The sequence below is a fragment of the Procambarus clarkii genome, chromosome 18, assembly GCF_040958095.1.
Source record: "Procambarus clarkii isolate CNS0578487 chromosome 18, FALCON_Pclarkii_2.0, whole genome shotgun sequence".
NCBI classification, from domain to species: domain Eukaryota; kingdom Metazoa; phylum Arthropoda; class Malacostraca; order Decapoda; family Cambaridae; genus Procambarus; species Procambarus clarkii.
The window spans coordinates 24,020,154-24,040,330 of record NC_091167.1 but is presented as its reverse complement, the minus strand read 5'-3'; the positions used below and the strand labels follow the sequence as shown (position 1 = coordinate 24,040,330).

The 20,177-nt window shown below is 38.6% G+C and overlaps 1 protein-coding gene across 1 annotated transcript; it reads left to right on the top strand.

Annotated features, from left to right (window-relative positions):
• Positions 1-19,768, top strand: LOC123754252 (calcium load-activated calcium channel). The gene is made up of 6 exons (XM_045736467.2): positions 1-19; positions 160-386; positions 1,884-1,961; positions 10,252-10,426; positions 11,193-11,337; positions 15,123-19,768. Exons 2-6 carry the CDS (start codon positions 326-328, stop codon positions 15,222-15,224), a joined length of 561 nt encoding a protein of 186 aa, XP_045592423.1. The 5' UTR covers positions 1-19; positions 160-325; the 3' UTR covers positions 15,225-19,768.
• Positions 19,769-20,177: the final 409 nt, after the last annotated feature.

Here is a 20,177-nt window from a genome sequence, read left to right as displayed (position 1 = left end):
GCCTGTTAAATAGAAGATTGTAATTGTTAATAGCATTATATTGTCGTTTTAATATGGAACACGTACACATATGCGAAACGTCTAAAGCTGGTGTCCGAAGTGGTAAAAATATTAGTGTGCGATGTTGTCAATGTACGGAGTGTCTTGTATCCAACACAGGTGTTGAGGACGCCAGCTGGACCTTGTACCCCGTACCTCGCCCCCGAGAAAATACCCTCAGAAACTACAGCCATCATAACCACGCCACATTTACCACAGTGCCAGAAAGAAGAATAGAGAAAGATATTCTTTATGATACACGCTTTCACGAGATTGTCCAGTGAAAATGTGGGCCGACACACTGTTTATCGTGTTCATTTCTATTTGTACAGCACTGTTTGGGGAAGGTGAGTTTCATCCTTATTCCGGCCTCGGTAATTATAGACTGCTGTGTTCTATCCTTGTGCAAAATGAAATACACTGGAAGACGCGCACCGCCATCTAAAGACGGATTTGGTAGAAATCCCTTTAATTGGATACTTTTACGTTAAACAGGTCAAAACTCCTTACTATAATTAGCTTAAGTGTGATTTAATTTGAACAGTGAGATGTGAAAGGGAGAACTTAAGTTTATTCCATTGAATGTAAGCTCCCAGGGCACTGCACTACCATATAATTCCCATTAGTGGAGACAAGATAACTGTATACAAATTTGTATCACAACAACTTGGGGTGGACTGTGAAAGGTCAGTGTTTAATCCCCGACCTCTAAGTGGTTGGGCACCATTCCTTCCCCCCCCCCTCCCATCCAAAATCCTTATCCTGATTCCTTTCAAGTGCTATATCGTTGTATTGGCTTTGAGGGTCCTGGTAGTAGAGTCGGGTTCCTTCTTGACTCACAGTCGAGAATTCCGGGTTTGAATCCCAAGCGAGACAAATGGTTGGGTGCCATTTCTATCACCTAGTGTCCTGTTCACCTAACAGTAAATAGGTCCCCAGAAGTTAGTCAGCTTGTTGTGGGGTTGCATCCTGGGAAGGGTCAATAATTCAACCTCAATATAAGCTTAACAACAATCCTGGTCACTAAATCCTGTAAATGAATAATTGACCACAAGTTTATTTTGAAAAGGAACCTAAGAAGTCGTTTGAAGATTCCTAGATGGACGAAATAATGCTGTGGCTAGCGCTGTGAACATTGTGAACAGCATTGAATCACTGATATTTACAGTAAAAGGTGGCCACAAAGAGTCAGGAGACAACACTACCTCCCTCCACACCAAGATTACTCCTCCCACCACAGCGCTAATTGTCAGCACAATCCAACTATTATCAGAATCCTGGTCATTTTTATTACAGTCAGGGGTCTTCTGTAATACTATCATCGCTAAATAATAGCATGTACATATATATTTGGACATTTTTAGGCAATGCTGTGGTCACAAACTGAACAGCAGTGCTGTGGGCTCATGCTGTGTGCGCCAGCCTTGGTGGCTCACTGAGAACTGAGGCGCTCACAGCCGGATATGTTACCCACGATTTTTTTCTAGGTGGCATCTGTTTACTATCGGACATGGCTGGACTATAGCTGCCCCCTATCCCTCACTTGGCATTTAAAATCGTGCACTAAACCCTCTATCGTATATGTATGTATTGTTCGGTTTCAGGAAAGTTACTCCCATCGTATATGTATGTATTGCTCAGTTTAAGGGTTAAGCTCCAGGGAGTTAATGGGCCCACCAAAAATAGACATTTCATTACATTCAGTGCTTGATTTACAGGTTTTTTTTGTTGAAGTTGGTATGTAAGGGGGGAATATGGTGCAGATCATGAGGTTATATTAAATTTGCTGTTTTTAATGGCTTATCTTGTGTAATATTACTTCAAATAGTTTCTCTTCAATACAGGGCTTACGTGGCTTCTGGTGTACAGAACTGAAAAGTACCAGAAGCTGAAGGCAGAAGTGGAACGTCAATGTAAACGATGTAAGTTTTACCCTTATTAGTTCAACTTCAAAGCAAAATTGTTACATTCAAGCATGTTTGTGCAGCAGCAGCAGCCTCCAGGGGGAAAAGGGTTAACTTGGGTATTTGGATAAGAAAGTTTTGGGCAGGGTAAGTTGTCACCCATCAACCCATCCTCCGAATTGACAGTACGGTTTAAATACTAATTATAATTAGTTCATTTCCTGACTGTTAGGAATAGTACATACTGTAATTACACTTACTTGTGTCGTTACATTTACCTCCCCATTTATTCTCCTCGTTTTCTAATAAGACACTCAGAATTTTAGGATGAATTTTTTTGAGTTCAATTTGCTATACACAAGTTTTAAATATCAGAAATTTCTTTTTCAGTTTTATTAAACAATAGAGATTTTATATAAAATTTGAATATATCCTGAGTTACTTTACAATTTATTGAAATATTTTAGTTTTGCTTTATTAGTTTTATAAAACTGTAATACAGTATCAGTATAGCTATAGGTTAAGTATTAATTGTAATTAAGAAACAATAAAATGCTTATCTTCAAACGTTAAGAAGGTTAGGTTAGGTCGTGGCTTTCTATTCAGCTTTTCAGGTAACTCAAATATTCACAATATATTTGACATTACGATTTAGGTTTAATACTAAGTGAAAATAAGTACAATTCCTGACTGCTATAAATGGTACATAATTGCACTTGTGCTGTTACATTTACCTCCCCCTTTTTGGAGGATGGACTGCACTCATACCTTAACCTGACTGAACAGTGCTTACATTGTCCTCTGTTGTCCTGCTCTGTACACACTTTAAAATAATACTAAATGTGTAGCACTTGTTTTTCTTGACTGCAATTGAGAGAATTATCATGATTCCAGTAAAGTACCATATAGATTTACAGAAAACTTTAATGTCACCTTAAAACATTCAATGCTCGTGAGAAACATTTGAGTGAAGTAATTTTAAACTAGACATCTACCCTGTTCCTACATCCCATACTCATCACCAGGTTGCAGCCCAGGTCATTAAGTTCACCAGCTGGGAATAAAATCACTTTTGAGCTTGCAAAAAAATCACACCTCTGCAGACAGAGGTGTCTGCTGGGTCCAGACTTCGCTTTTTATATATATATATATATATATATATATATATATATATATATATATATATATATATATATATATATATATATATATATATATATATATATATATATATATATCATAAACTATATTTCTGGGGGGAATCCCATTGGCTCCCCGGAGCTAACCAGGCTGATATGAATGTATTAGACCCTGGCATCAGTCAATGCACATGGAGTTCTAGGCCTACCGGGGACCACAAGCCAGAACCTGGCGCTCTCAGAGAGGCACAAAGAGCAATGGCCTATAGAAACCCCCATGTGGTTGGAAGCATTCTATGTCTGCCATTGACCGGGTCTGGCACCCAGAATGGTAAGCGTCCCAAAACAAACTCCTCTTCTGGTTAAAATATTGCTACCGAAAGCCAAACTATTTGACAGAACTCCCTAAATGAAAACGAGCAAACGAGTACGACGTCACCACGTCACCATCTGCGCAGCTTCCCTCCTCCCACGGGAGGTGGAAGAGGGACCCCATGATCTGAGGCTGATGTGAACTGGCAAGGTCATGCTCCTCTGACTCTGGACCTAGATTCACGAAGCTCCATGTATTTCTTCGTAAGTAGGTTTGCTACGAAGGTTCCTAAATATGCCCTAAGAAGATGCTTAGGTGCAATTCACGTAAGTCCACTTACGAAGATATTTGAGTTCTGGGTCTGGTTCACCTGCGTGCTGATAGAGGTCACTACTGTGTTTCGTTTGGCCAATCAGAGAGCAGGCAACATTCTTCATATTGAAGATTTAGCGCTGGCTTATCGGAGCTCTACTGCCTCCTATTTACGTCAAATTTTCTTATAAAATTAGTATATTTCGAAGTAAAACTGTTTTTTCAACTTCTACAGGCAGCACCGACATTGTAGTAAACAAATACATTTGTTGTTTACCTACATAATTCTAAGAGATTCTGTGTAGCTGTCCTTGTTGCTCAGAAGATGCGCTGACAATTATTGTATATATTTACTGAATTTACCCAAGGGCCACTATCAATCAAGTGGCCTTGACGAGAACAGAAAGCCGGCGGCTTGTTAAAGAGCCCGCCAATTGTCTTAATTATATTTTTTAGCTGGAAATTGGCATTTACGGCTTCAGCGGGTAGGCTGTTCCATGGGTTTATAACCCTCTTGGTGGAAAAAACATCTGTTTTCAGTCCTACTTGAGAGGACATACTCTCCAACACTACATCTGTGATTGCCCTGTTATCAGTGACTTCATACCAAATGGTATGAGGTACTTTGAGCTCTGCAATTACTTCATACACAGGAATATTGGAAGATATTCTTGTGCTGCACCCAGATTTTGCCAGTGGAGGCTAATAGATCAGCCTTAAGTATTTTGTTCTCTCCTGATTCCATGTATGACTGGCCATCCTGTGAGGTGAGGATGTTGAATGAGCTTGTAGCTGGTTTTTAATCTACACTGTGTGGTCCTTCATACAGAATAGGGAAGCAGCACATTGCTGTGTATACCTAAACATGTTAAAAATTACTTTGTTTGAGAGGAGTCTTTTAGAAACTGGTAAGAGTAATTATAATAAAATGTTTCCATAATTCAGTGCTTACCTCTTGTGAAAATCGTGAAGAGTTTAGTCAGAGTTTATTTGTTTTTTGTATTGAGGCTGGTATTTTCTACCTTGATTCCATGTATGTCTAACCATCCTGTGAGATGGGAGTATTAGATAAATTTATAGCTAGTTTTTTATCTACACTGTAATATTCCATATAGAATAGAGTAGCAGCACACTGCTGTGTATACCTAATCTTCTTAATAAAAAAATCAGTAATAAAGATTTTAATTTATAGTTTGTATCATTACAAATACTGTATTATCCTTATTAAATCATCTTAACAATGGATCATTAAGATCATGTTGATATGTAATAGTCATATTTCTTTTGAACTGCTAATCCATGCTAATCATTTTTATGCATTATGCATTTTAAATTATGCATTATGTCTCAAATTTATACCTTCCTTGAATATACTGTACAGTACAAAAAGATAGGATAAAAATAAACCAGTAATATTTCTTTCATTATATTTTTTATTTAAATAACTGCATCAATATTTTTACAGCTGACAGGATTTGTTTTGCCATACAGCTGCATTATTTGTTAAAAAAAAATTTGGTTTATTGTTACACACAATGGTGCTACATAGCCTTCCCAGCTTGGTGCTTTCTTGTAATACTTACTTACTGATTAATAAATAAATAATAATAAATACATTTTATTCAGGAAAAGTACATACAGTTGATTTACAAACATAATGTTGGATTTATAGACAGAGCTAGTACATACAATACCTAAAGCCACTAATACTCATAGCATTTCGGGCAAGGTGTGGGGGAAAAAACACTTAAGACTATAACTTAATAGTAATTGGGATTAGGTATAAATTGTGTTGAAAGAAGGAATAAAAAAAAAGGGGGGGGTAACATAGTAGAAATCAGCAATTGTACACGTTGGTGAACAAACAGCATTGTTTAAAAAATAGCAAGACATGGGTTGACATTTAGGGGGTAAGGTAGGTTACATGGAGTTAATTAAGTAGTACAGTGGTACCTCGCATAACGAATTTAATCCGTTCCATGTTCGTCATGTGAAACGGACGTCATACAAAACAAGTGTGCTCCATGTAACCAGTGTGATGCACTGTGTTTATTGTGAAATTCCCCCAGTGTGCATGACATCAAATGTTCCCCAAAATATCATTTTTCTTTGCAAAATGATAAATTACCGTCCCTGAACATGTCTATGTAAAAATAATTACCAAATTCCACTTACTTTGGGTGTGAGGGCGTGGACAAGGTGCGCTGTGACGTCATCAGGGCCTGGTCGCCCGTGTGTGAAGCTCCCAGACACGGTCGCGCAGGCCATTCAAGCACTGCATGTTGCCACAAATATATTTTCAAATATTTTTTCTATGCATTTCCAATGCGGTTTTATTTATTTCTTTTATCATATATGATGCATATTTGTGACCTTTACAATATGTATACAGTAGAATGTTCATAATTTTCCATGAAACTGTGATACATGTGTCAGTAATGTGTCCACAATAAATGTTTATTGTCACAATATTACGTGGTAAAAATTCACTAAAATTACAATATGTACAGTTTCACATACTATTTACACAGTAACACACTGTATTACACACTCAGTACTTTGGAGGTGCGTAATAGTCAACGCAGTAGTCCATGGTACATAGCGCGACTTTGCTTTCCTTGCACCAGCTACAGATAGATTTTCGTTTCCTGTTTCATCGTTCTGTGTGCTTGCAAATAACGCACTTGTGTGCACCCTTGGCTTTAGTACTTGTAGGTGGTATGTAGCCAAGCTTGTAAAGCATAAGGTAGTATTGAAACGATTATAGGAAAAGCTCAATTTGTAAGGTAGTCTTGAAAAGATCGCTTTGTAAGGTCCCACACAGGAAGAGATTCAGCCAGCCTCAAAGAGTGTCCATCAGTCAGGAAGAGATTCAGCTAGCATCAAAGAGTGTCCATCAGTCAGGAAGAGATTCAGGTATTCTTGAAAATATCAATGAACAACACCACCATTGAAGCCACTAACACTGTTCATCTATGCTACTTGTATCAGATGTGTCATCATTGAACGCAGAAAACGATTCATCTATGTATCATCTATATAAATTTGAGATGGCAAGGGTGGGGCTCAGAGCTACAACTGGATATGCTCACTGTATCATCCTCATAGGTGCTGTATGACTGGCATCCGACCGTTGTGTTAAGCCCTTATTGCGCCTAGCTTCACCAATGTTATGACCCTTATGTTCTTCAAACAATAGGGGTCTGAATTGCACCGACTGAGCGCAGACTTTCAACACCGTGTGGGACAGGTGTTTGAGAGCCAGAGGCACGTGTGCCACAAATGGTTGCTCACGCAGTACTAACCCAGCCAGCAGCCCTTGTCTTTCATATTCGTTATAACGAAAGGTTCGTTCAGTGTTTGTCGGGTAGGCTGCTCCATTATGACAATCTTTCTTTGTTTCAAATGTGTTCTATTTGTTTTGTATTTGTCACTTACGTCTCAATAATGGAGCAGCCTACCCGACAAACACTGAACGAACCTTTATGGCATTTGTCCATTTTTCAAATTGTTTCAACAGTTCTTTTATTTTTCGTTTTTTTTTTTATTTAAGAAACATGGAGCAGCCAACCTGTAGACCACCGAACGAACCTTTTTGACATTTGTCCTGGTTTTCAAAATTCTTCATTTTGTTTTATTATTTACGTTTTTTGTATGTAAGAAACATGGAGCAGCCTACCTGCCGACCACCGAAGGAACCTTTTGCTATAAGACAAATGAAAAATAAATATTGAACACATTTGAAGAAAGGAAATTGTCATACTGGTTTATTCAGTGTATGTAAGATAGGCTTCTCCATTATTGAGACGTAAATGAAAATTACAAAACAAATGGAACACATTTGAAACAAAGAAAGATTGTTATAATGGAGCAGCCTACCTGCCGAACACTGAACGAACCTTTTTGACATTTGTTGTATATCAGACATTTCATTTCTTTTTTCCTACAAAAACATCAATGCTTTGCAACATCTCAGCAGTCACCCGTTTATATCCCAGCATCATTATCATCTTTAAACAAAAACAACATAATTTATGTGCGTCGTCGGAGGCGTCTAAGAATGTGCAAGAAGCAGCACGACCCCACCATGTGGTGTTGACGTTACTCAAACCAGCGTTCGTCATACGGGACGATTTGACGCCGATCGGGCCGTTCGTTACCCAAAATGTTCGTCTTTTGGGGCGATCGTTATGCGAGGTACCACTGTACTTGGTTTTACTCTTAAACTGGTTGAGAGGTACAGCCTTTGACCTGATTCGAGAGGTCATTCCACATTCTGGGTCCCTTGATTTGTATAGCACTTCTAGTTTGGTTACACACAACCAAATTGTGTAACAGGAAGAGGTCTTGGACACAAATTTGTTCCATGCTAAATGTAGAGGAATCAGCTGAATATTCCTCAAATAAAATAAGCTGCCTCAGCTTTTAAGGTAAATAAAATACTATAAGCATTTCTCAAATAAGTAGCTGCCTCACCTCACTGCCTTACTGCTTCATAGCCTTCCCGGCATGGTGCCTTCTTTTGATAATTACTTGTTCCACACCCAAGTTGTGTAACAGGAAGAGGTCTTGGACCCCTACTTCCTCTCTTTTTTTAATAGTCCATATAGTCATAATTATAGCTTTAAGTATTCAATGAATAAAGTTTTTGACATTTTTACCCTTCTCCTTACCTAACATCATTTGTGCAGCATATTTTATTTTATGTCTCGCCCAGATTTAATTTCAAAATATAACCAAACTAAATAAATTAGAAATGGGTATGTATAGCTAAGGTACACCCTTACTACTAGGTGAACAGGGGCATTTGGTGATAGTAAATGATCCCATCAGGCAGGACTCATCACCTTCTCTCATATTTCATGTTCACCAGTGTTTATTTACTTAATAACTACTGGTATAATATCTTACTATTATAAAACTAATTCTAATATTATGAAAGACATATTTACTTCAAGTTTCAAGCAGAGAATGCATATATAACTAACACGAAGGACTCCTCCTCACGAGATTCACCAGCTATAATCTTTTGTTTACGTTCCAAAATCTTAAAATCGATCCCAGTGTTATGTAGTAGAGAAAAATTGAGTTATATCCAGTTTACGTAAAGCTAAGAGTGGTCGACGGTATAGTGGGGTCTCGACTTACGATGCTAATCCGTTCCCAGTGACGGATTGTAAGTCGAAGCGATGTTTCCCATAAGAATTAAAGGGAATCCCATCCTCCTACTCTCGCTGTTATCACACTATACACACGTTATATATAAGTATCTACATTTGTGTTCACCATAGCGAACCACTAAGCTGGTATGGTGAGTGCAGTCAATAAATGGTGGCCACACAGAGTCAGAAGACGACGCCACAACCCTCCCTCCACGGAGCACAGCGCTAAATATCACCACAATCCTGCTATTATCAGAATCCTGGTCAGTTTTATCACAGGGGGCTTCAGTAATACTATCACTGCTAAATAATAGCAGTATCAATATATTATGAAATTTGTAGGCGATGCTGTGGTCACAAGCTGAACAGCGGTGCTGTGAGCTCGTGCTGCGTGCGCCAGCCTTGGTGGCTTGCTCAATACTGACGCTCCAACACCCAAGAATGTTGGCCTGGATTTTTTTTCTAGGTGGCATCTGGCAACTATCGGTCGTGGCTGTACCGATAGTTGCCAATTGACTGTTGCCATAAACTAATATTAGCTAACATCAGTCCAATAGCTTCAGGGAGGCAACAGGGCTCCCTCCACAGAAAAGACAAGGCTAGGGAAAGCGCAACCGACCTGGCTGCCAATACCAGAGAAGACCCACCACAACAAACAGCAGGCAAGACTCTGACTCAACCAACCGCCAGGGCAGTGAGACTATTCCTCACAATGACACAATGATAGCTGCCCCTATCCCAGGCGGGGCGTTTAAATTATAGCGCTAGACACGAAATCATATATAACTGATGTGCGCGGTTTCGGTTTTGTCACTGATATCATATATATATGATATGCGCGGTTTAAGGGTTAATCAGCAGTAATTTGTTTTGGAATTCCTACCTTTCTGGGTGCCTGACCTGGTAGATGGCAGATAAAGACTGCTTCCAATTACAAGGGGGTGTCTTTAGGCCATTGCTCCTCGTGCCTCTCTTGAGGGGGGCCAGGTTCTGGCTCTGGTCCTCGGTAGGCCTGGAACTCCTTCGATTGACTGTTGCCACGGTCTAATATATACACAGCCCGGTATAGCTCCAGGGAGCCTCCGGGTCTCACTTAGAAAATGGTGTTTCATTACATTCAACGCTGTTTTTTTTTGCTGTGAATAGGTTAAAAAGTATCTTTATTGAAAAGTTTCCTAAAAATTATGCTTTCCAATTTTGCTGCAATGATTTGTTAAACATGTCATATTGCTATGTGACAATATGTGACAAAATTAACTTCCTCACCCCTAAAGGATTCTTTGGGGGTGAGGAAGTTAATTTCAGACTTGTTATATTATGATAGCCTGTTTTGCTTATTTAAGTAAAGGAATTTTAGATTTGTTCCTTATATTTTCTCTCAGTGGAAAAGAAAAAGGAAGCTCATGGAGACAGTATTGACCGACAACAGAAGCGCAAAATAGAACGCGAGGAAGAACGATTGAAGAATAGTAACCGAGACCTATCTTTGGTTAAGATGAAGAGCATGTTTGCTATTGGCTTTGCATTTACAGCACTTCTCTCCATGTTTAATTCTATGTAAGTTCCTATTTTCTTTCTTTTTCTGTTTTTTATAAGGAAGTAAAATTGCAGGTGAAAGCAGCATGCTTCAAAATTAAACAGGAATTAGTTTGCGAGGGTACTATAAGAACCTTATGACTAGGTCATTTTGAAGTACTGTGTCACTTTTGTCTTGCCACTTAACTCTCGAACTGTATACATCAATTTATATGCCTTATCCCATGCGAGTATAAATAATTAACAAAATTATTTGTTTTGTTCTTATATTGTAGATAATCATGTGTAAAACCTAAATCTACAAGCTACAATAATTGCTCTATGTACAGTACAGTACAACCTTGATTCAACGTACCCCAATTCAACAAATCTCCGACTAGTTCGCACACTTTTCAGGCTGGATTTACTCACCCGATTCAACAAACAATGGTTCGCCGAAGGGCTCACAGCCAGAGCCTCAGTGAGCCAACCTTGGTGGCTCACTCAATACTGAGGCTCTTACACCCAGGAATGTTACCCACGATTTTTTTCTAGGTGGCGTCTGTTAACTATCGGTTGTGGCTGAACTGTTGCTGCCCCTATCCCTCGCGGGGCATTTAAAATCGTGCTCTAGAGCCTCAATCATCTATATATATATATATTGCGCTGTTTCGGTAAACTTACTCCCATCGTCTATACATGTATTGTGCGGTCTAAGGGTTGACTTGCAGAGCAGCAGAATGGTCTGCTCAGAAAGGTGCTTTTCATATGAATTAACCCTGATTTTGACCTTAATTGTTCCATACAGTTTTGATGGGCGTGTGGTTGCTAAATTGCCATTCATCCCCATCTCATGGCTTCAGGGTCTAAGCCACCGTAACCTGCTCGGTGATGACTATACAGACTGTTCCTTCATTTTCCTGTATATTCTCTGCACTATGAGTATTAGACAGGTGAGTGAAATGCTTGTTAATTACAATATATTATATGCACCACTAATGTCTGCTATGGATTATTTATTGTACAAGTTGTTACCGAGTACAATATTCCAGAAGAAATGTCATTTGGTTTTGTTTATTAAATTTTTACTCCTTGGTCTTTGTGGAATATTTTGAGTTTGCATCTTCCTATAGACATATGATGTAGTCTAAAACACTTATAGACAATAAAATGCTGTGCTTCCCATTAAAATTAGGAAGTGTATCCAAAATTAACACTTTGGCGTGCCCCGCCCGCCCCCGCTCAACTGTGCGATTTGGGTCCCAGAGTTTCACGGGAGCGCGAGTTAATTCCGAAAAGTGTATACTCTCTTCAACTTTGTCACCTTAATTCTCGTCCTACGAGATTAAATTTGGTATCATTGTGTTTGCAATAGAATTCTCTACAGCACTAAATGCATATAAACTCCAAAAGCCCGGCTAATTACCCGCAGCAAACAGAAATTGCGAACGAGTTACCCAGGAGCGCGCAAAAGCGATAAAATGTGTTCACTCTTTTCACTCTGGTCACCTCAATTTTCGTCCTAGGTCTTTCATTTTGGTATCAATGGGTTCACAATAGAATTCTTTAGAAGAACATTAGCATATAAAATAAAAAACCTGGTCACGCTTCACCCGCCGACGAGTTGAAGACGGGCCACATGTTAACCGCGAGTGAGCGCCCAGACGCCTTCCAGATACACTCCCAATTCCTGCCCACAAATGTTTAGTATTTAGTATTATAGTTTAGTTTTTTTTGTGTAGTAGTTGCACATCACATAAGCATTGTAGATAGCCATTTGCACAAAATAGATGGTCATTTTCTTCGTCCATTTGTGAGTTTTCCTTATGAAGTGATAATATTTGATCATTTGGTCAAAGTGATCAACACCTTTCATGTTTGTATTGTAGTCACAGATTGCATTCGGCTTGTTGACAGTTACCAAACAGCCCACAAAAATCGGATAAAAACCTGATTTTTGGCAATTATTTTAGTGGATGACGCAATGCTGCGTCATCCCCGAGATTACCGACAGTAAACGGATGACGCAATGCTGCATCATTCCCGGACTAAAGTGTTAAGACTTTAAAATCAACATTTAACAGATGGACATGATAATTCAATTGCAAATTGATATTGGGTAGTGTAATTTCCTGGAGTTTTTTTTTTTTTTTATAGAATCAAATTACTACCTAGGAACTACACTACCCAGTATCAATGTGGAATTCAATTATCATGACCTTGGTGTATCTGATAGGATTGGTACTGAGAGCTGTTAGTTACCAGGACATTTCAGTTAGAGTAGGTTTCCCCTCCCTTCTGTTAAAAGGACAAACCCAGCATTGAATGTAATAAAATGCTTCTTGCTGATAGAGCCCTGGATTAGGCTTCATAAAGCATTTACACAACCACTTCCTAAACCTGTATATACATCTCTCCCTAATCACAGCTGCTTTGTTTACATTTATTTAACCATTTGTGAGCTCCAAAGCACAGTTTGGTTGTTTAGAATAATGATAACTTTGGGTTGTGAAGTTTAGAGGCTCAAACTTTTTTTAAGGGAGCCGAGATGCAGGAAGCCCCTCCCTTCCCTGCAGGAGGTACCGAGAGACAAGGGTCCCTAGATAGGATTCTGTTTCAGACTGACACCACATTAAGTGTCTTGAGGTTATCTTGAGATGATTTCGAGTCTTAGCGTCCACGCAGCCCGGTCCTCGACCAGGCTTCCTTTTTGTTGTACACCCCCAGGAAGCAGCCCGTAACAACTGTAACTGCTAGGTGAACAGGGACATCAGGGTGAAAGAAACTTTACACTTTACTTCATCTAGATCCCTATACAAGCCGAACTGCCAGAGATACTTGTAACCAAGTCAGTGTACCAATTTCCTGGGTGACAGATAATTTTATTCTAAAGTGTGGGATCTGAATATTTTGCTTAACCCTTAAAGTGTGCATCACGTCATATGACGTGCTGGACGTTGTTCCAGTCAACTGCGCATCACGTCATATGATGTGTTGGAGTACTACGCAAGATTTAAACAGCCTGCGGATACACGGGGTTCACCACACCTTCATCAGGGCTCTTGTAAACAGATGCCATTTTTTTAAAAAATCGTGGGCCAAACTCTCGGGTGTTATTGGCCTCAGTATTGAGTGAGCAACCAAGCCTGACGCACGCAGCATGAGCTAACAGCACTGCTGTTCAGCTTGTGACCACAGCATCGCCTAAAAATGCCAAATTATACTTGTTCATGCTATTATGTAGCGATGATATTATTACAGAAGACCCCTGACTGTGATAAAACTGACCAGGGTTCTGATAATAGCAGGATTGTGGTGATATTTAGCGCTGTGCGCCATGGAAGGAGGAGTAATGCTGTGGGAGGGAGGATGGTGGCGATGTCTTTTGACTGTGTGTGGCCACCTTTTATTGACTGCACTCAGCATACCAGCTTAGTGGTTCGCTATGGTGAACACAAATGTAGATACTTATATATAACGTGTGTATAGAGGGTATAAACAGCAAGAGAAGGTTTGGAGCTGCCATTTTGGTGAGGGCAGTGGCGTCGTCTGCACGACGCCACCGTGCAGACGATGGTGTTGTTTACTGGTTACCACGATGGTCTTTGGGCACCATACCAGTTTATTTGTACAAGTATGGTGAATAAAACAGGTAGATATTTATATATAATGTGTGTATATAGCGTAATAACACCACACAGTATTGTTGGAGGAGAAATATTAGTGCGTCTGGCCTTGAGGGCGGCCGCCGATCAGCTGACTGTGTGAGTAGCCACATCTTTGTGCCTTTACTCACCATACAAGCTTAGATGTACAGTTATGGTGAACAAAACATGTAGATACTTATATATAACGTCTGTATATAGTGAATTATAGCAAAAACATTATTGTGGGAGGAGAATGTGGGTGAGTCAGATGACTGGAGGGAGGGCGGGAGTGGCTGGCTGGTACACGGCGGTCACTCCTCGTTACTTTTTGACTCATAATAGCTACTTAGTGGTTCGTTATAGTGAACAAAACGTGCAGATACTTATATATAACCTGTGCTTATAATGTAATAACCGACAAAGTATTTGTTCACTGATTGATGAACATAATTGAATCAACAATATGCACACCATATTTTTTAGTACAGCAATGATTCACTCATTTTATTATATAAATATATCAAACTACATACTATTGAATAATATTACAGCAAAAAAGGTATGAAAAATCAATCAGAGACATTGAAATAATTCGGTAATTATCTCTTTGTGGCAACTCCGGCTTGACAGCTGGCGAGCAACAGACCGCCTGGGACGCACGCTGAGTCAGCGCCTATAATTTGCCAGACTTCCCCGCCCTATAGCGGGCAATATATGCCACTTACGATTTTTTTATTATTTTTCCCGTGATCAGTGAACACAAATTAACAGGTTAGAAAGAAAAAATATATATTTTTTTTTTTTTCAAAATGACATGCGCCTGTGGGGATGACAGGATATTAAACCCCGAGCATGTTAAGGGTTAATAAAATAACCGGTAGTTGCTTAATACAAAAATTTTGAAATGTCATCAGTTGGTTTAGAGTATATTTTGGTTGTTCATCTGTTTGTGTGTTAAAACCTGATTTCTCTCACAGCTAATTACCGGTATTTGGAACTGAATTATTAGCAATCATTTGGTAACCTCTTTAGTTATTTCCATTATTTGATCACATTTGATTTGTTTTATATCAGTATATGTAATATTTCAGAACATTCAGAAGCTTCTAGGATTTGCACCATCAAGAGCAGCAAATAAGCACAGCACCAATTTGTTTGGGCCACAACCACAACAGCTAAGTGGATACAAATAGATGAAAGAGGTTATCAAGACACCAATTTCTTCTCCATCATCAACCCTTTCAACCTTGAAGCTGTGCCGTGTGTTTCTAACAAGTGGACAAGAAAATGGGAGTTAATTTTCAATTTCTTTTTAGTTCTGAAAAAAATATCTTGTCGTAATGTATTTGAAAATAATACTCATTGATATTCAGTACATGAAGCATAATGGAGTGCTCTTACACAGAGAGTTTGTGCAGTTATTTATGCACATAGGTAATGGATACAGTTATAAATCTGTTCAATAATAGCTATTTTAATTATAAATATGGAAATTGGATATGATACCCAAGCACTATCAAAACATTACAAATTTTTAAATATCATAGTTTTATTGTTAAGAGTATTAATATCTTTTATACTATCTTAAATTATGTTCTGTCATTTACTTTGAAAAAATCAGTTGGAGCACTGAAATGACTTGAACCAGTGATAAGGGTACTCCCCACTATGCACCTTACCCCTGTACCCATTGTGGTATAAGATATATAACCTGGGATTATACTGACTCCACAGGAAGTCTGAAGGCTTCTACTGGAGCCAGTCTTAGTTTTACACCCAATACCCATAAATCCTGTAGATTCAGTGGAATCCCAGGTTGAATAAGTTACACCATGTTGGGGTATAGGGATAAGGTGTGTGGCTGGGAGTGCCCTCATCCCTGGACCAAGTCACCTCGGGTGTTTGAAATGACTCTCTTATTACGTTAGTGTGATATCTTTGTGTATCTGAAGCTGGAGCATATGGTTGATGAATTAATTTACCCTCCCCCCCCCCTCTCCATACATTCTGGTGCATGGGGGTTATATGTAAAACTGGGACTGGCTCAGTAGAAGCCTTCAGACTACCTGTGAATTCAGTGGAATCCCAGGTTACATAATTTTGACCATGTCATGGTGCAAGGGGTAAGGTGCGTGATTGGGAATACCCTGATCGCTGGTTCATGCCATCTCGGTACTATAGTTGATTTTCTCATTGACAGCTATCACGCTAGTGTAACTTCTTTGTGTATTCACTTTATTATTTTATAATTTGACTTCCAAGAAATAACTGGGAATAATGACTTTGAGTAGGACACAAAACCAATGACTGCTGCCAGCAACATCCTGCTGCCTGTAAATATGCTAAGGCAATGCTGCTGCAGGTAGCAGGATGTTCCTAGCCACTATATTCAATCCTTACTTTATGATGACATATACTCAAAATAAAGAGGAGCTATGAGAAAAAGTTGCAGGTGTTAAATATAGCATAATTAATAGCCAAAAAAAGGTAATATGACTGCCTTGTACAAAGTATGACAAATTGATGAAATTTCTAAGGAGGAATTTTTAATCTCTGCAACATTGATAATTTGTGGTTATAGATTCATATTGAGACAATAAAGATGCCAAAAATGATTACAATAATTATTTAAAAAAAAGTGGGTGATAACTAGTGTAAATTAAGTGTGAAGTGTATGCCAAAACCATATGACAAAGATTATAGGACACTTGGGACACCCCAAATGTAGCTCTCATCCTGTAACTACACTTATGTGATGACACACATGTGCTTTCACACACCATGCATACACGTTAATGTACAGTTTACACATGCACCCCGACACCATACATTCACTTCTTGTAAGTGGTACCCACACGAATCTTTTATGGAGCTTCAAATCACAACATTACTTGTATAAAAAAAGTATATATATATATATATATATATATATATATATATATATATATATATATATATATATATATATATATATATATATATTTATTATACATACACTATGTATATTAAATGTTTGTTTTATTAAAATAGGAATTAATTTATTGCAAATTTTGTGTACAAGTACAGCAATATGATTTGAAGCTCCATCAAGGTTTCATGTGGATTCCTGTATGTATGAATGAAAAATATGTAATGGATATCTTTGTTGGAAAAAGTTACTTATTTTTTGTCTGATTAATATACATTTAAGTACTTATTGGTATTCCCATAAAGCAGGCAGTGGTTCCCAGTGTATTAGGTAATGACAACCACCTCAAACTCCAAAGGTCTGATTGTGCTGCTCTCCATAATATTTGTAAATAGATCCAAAAATGGCAAAGTAAATGTGCATTCAGATTATTTATTGACTTGGTAAATATCGTTGCATTAAATCTATTGAATGTTAAAGTACAGTAACTTAAATGGCATGAATAATTATTTGTACTAATATGTAGAGCAAATAAACATTTATATATAAAACCCCAATTCAATTAATATCATATATGTGCTGCTTTTCTTACCAAAGTTTATCAGATCATTAATATATTGATGAAAGAGTATTTATTAATTTTATAAAGATGGGGTACCTGATAGTGCCCTGGTACCCATATCATGCCCACACACCCTCCTTGCTCCACACACCACCACCACCACCACCCTTTGTCTCCACACTCCACCACCACCACCCTTTGTCTCCACACTCCACCACCACCACCCTTTGTCTCCACACTCCACCACCACCCTTCATTTCACTCTCCACATCTCCCTCAAAGACCCCCCCCAACCTCCCTATCCACACCCACACTACCCCCTCACATCCCTTCCCAGACAGCCCCCACCACCTCACTCAACAAACACCCCCCTACCTCCCTCTCCAAAGACCACCAGTCACCTCTCGACCCATCTTCTTCCCTGTCTCCCTAATTACTATATTCATTTTTCATATACACTATCCCAAGTACTGTAACCAAATGGTTACTGTGAGAATGCAAATGTTTTATTGCAAATGCAAATAACAACGTACTGGAGTGAACGATATGGAAGAATATGCAGAATAGAACCAGTGAAGAGCAGAGGTGCCATAGGCACAATCAGAGAACACTGTATAAACATCAGAGGTCCACGGTTGTTCAACATCCTCCCAGCGAGCATCAGAAATATTGCCGGAACAACCGTGGACATCTTCAAGAGAAAACTAGCTTGTTTTCTAAAAAAATGTGCCGAACCAACTGGGCTGTGGTGGGTATTTGCCTGGGGGCCGCTCCAAACAGTAGTCTGGTGGATCAAGCTCTCACAAGTCAAGCCTGGCCTCGGGCCGGGCTTGGGGAGTAAAAGAACTTCCAGAGCCCCATCAAGCAGGTAATGTGTCATCTGATATACAAGTGCTAAAGTCTGTGCACTTGGGGCTGAACATTTCACATCCACAGACTTCATAAAAGAGAGGCAGTTGGGTCGTGTGCCAACCCCAAACCCCCTATGACCTTCCCAATAAAATCTCCATTCATTTTGCAAAGTTTAACTAATCCCCAAGTGTCTGACCTCCAACCTTAGATACATTTTCTTACAGATTAATCAGCAGATTGATACGTTTCATAACAGCAACATTGGAAAATCATACTTCATATTTCATGTACAAAAGATGTTACTAAGAGAAGCTTTTTCTCTCAAGACTGGATATTCCTTATTCACTAGCTGCCAAGACTAATTCATTTTTATAGACAAATGTTTGTAGTGCTTTGCTGATGATTTTTGTTCGAACCAAAATGCTGTAAATGCTTCACCCACCTACCGTACCCACTACAAATACAAATAATCCCAACAGAACCTAAACACCTATCCTAACCAGTGCCTACATATGCATAGTATGTTAATATATAACAATACTAATTTGAGAAAATTCCTGTTTTGAATGAATAACATGTTAAAATTGATGAATGCGTCTTTGGGGTCAACCGCTAGATGGAATGGACTTGGTCTGAGGATGGGTTGAATTGTGAAGCTGGAAACGCACATGAGTTGATGAAATGTAAGGAAATACCTGTACTCATATTCTGTATGGGTGGATGCACTTGCAAGACGATATCAGAACGTTGAACAAAGCGATGCATGCATCATTCTATTGTGATTTATGTGTGTAATTTCAGAACTTTGTATGAAAAAATTTCTGAAAACCAACTCCATCCACAACATCTTTTCAAGACCAGATTCAATAAATAATTTGAACGACAGTTAAATTATAAGAAAACGGGTACAACACGGTTTATAGGTAGGGGGTACAACACGGTTTATAGGTAGGGCAAAAAGCTAGACAGTCATTTAGGTAAACGTGTTATGTAAGTACTGTACTCACTATTATTGGTTCTTGTTTCAGATCCAATAATCATTGCAATCCTTGTACAGTACTTGTTACACTACGTTTTTTATCCTGATATAAGGCAGCCTGTGGATCTCTCCCTTGATTGGTTACGGTCAAATAAAACAAAACATACTGCTGTGTATTACAACCAGTAGTACAGTACTCCTTACGCTGAGCACTTGACTGAATATGTTATCTGTTAATTGATTATTAATTGGTTTTGACATTGATCGGCCTTTCATTTTCAGTTTATAGTGTTTGAAAGTAGATGAAATAAGCAAATTCAGAATGTCATTGATGTAATTTTGTGAGGTGTACCATAATATGCTGTACATTACTTACCATTTGGAGAAAAATACTGGAATGTTAATCATGTTTTAGTGGAAATAAACATTAAATGGAGCTGATTTTGTTTACCTTTTCTCCTTGGTAAATTACTCCTTCAAAAACATAGTATAACATAGAAAATTGTGGTATAATAATTAGTTACTTTGGAAAGACGGTAAGGATTAGTATGGGAACCTTATACTGTACATTTAATTTATCTGTGTTGAGGATCCTCGGTGTGGCAGGAGTATACCCACAGTACTTGCCTTACTGAGGAGCAAAGCAGGTAAAGATTTATTTATTTTAAAACAAAATTTATTTTGTAAGTTGTAGGTGGCAAGGCATCAAAACTGGAGCCAGGCAAATGATTGACCTTCAAAGGGGGAAGGAAACTATCAGGAGAAAGTGCCAAGCTATTTCAACTCTGAGTGTGTGTGTATATATATGTGTGTGTGTGTGTGTGTATGTATATATATATATATAT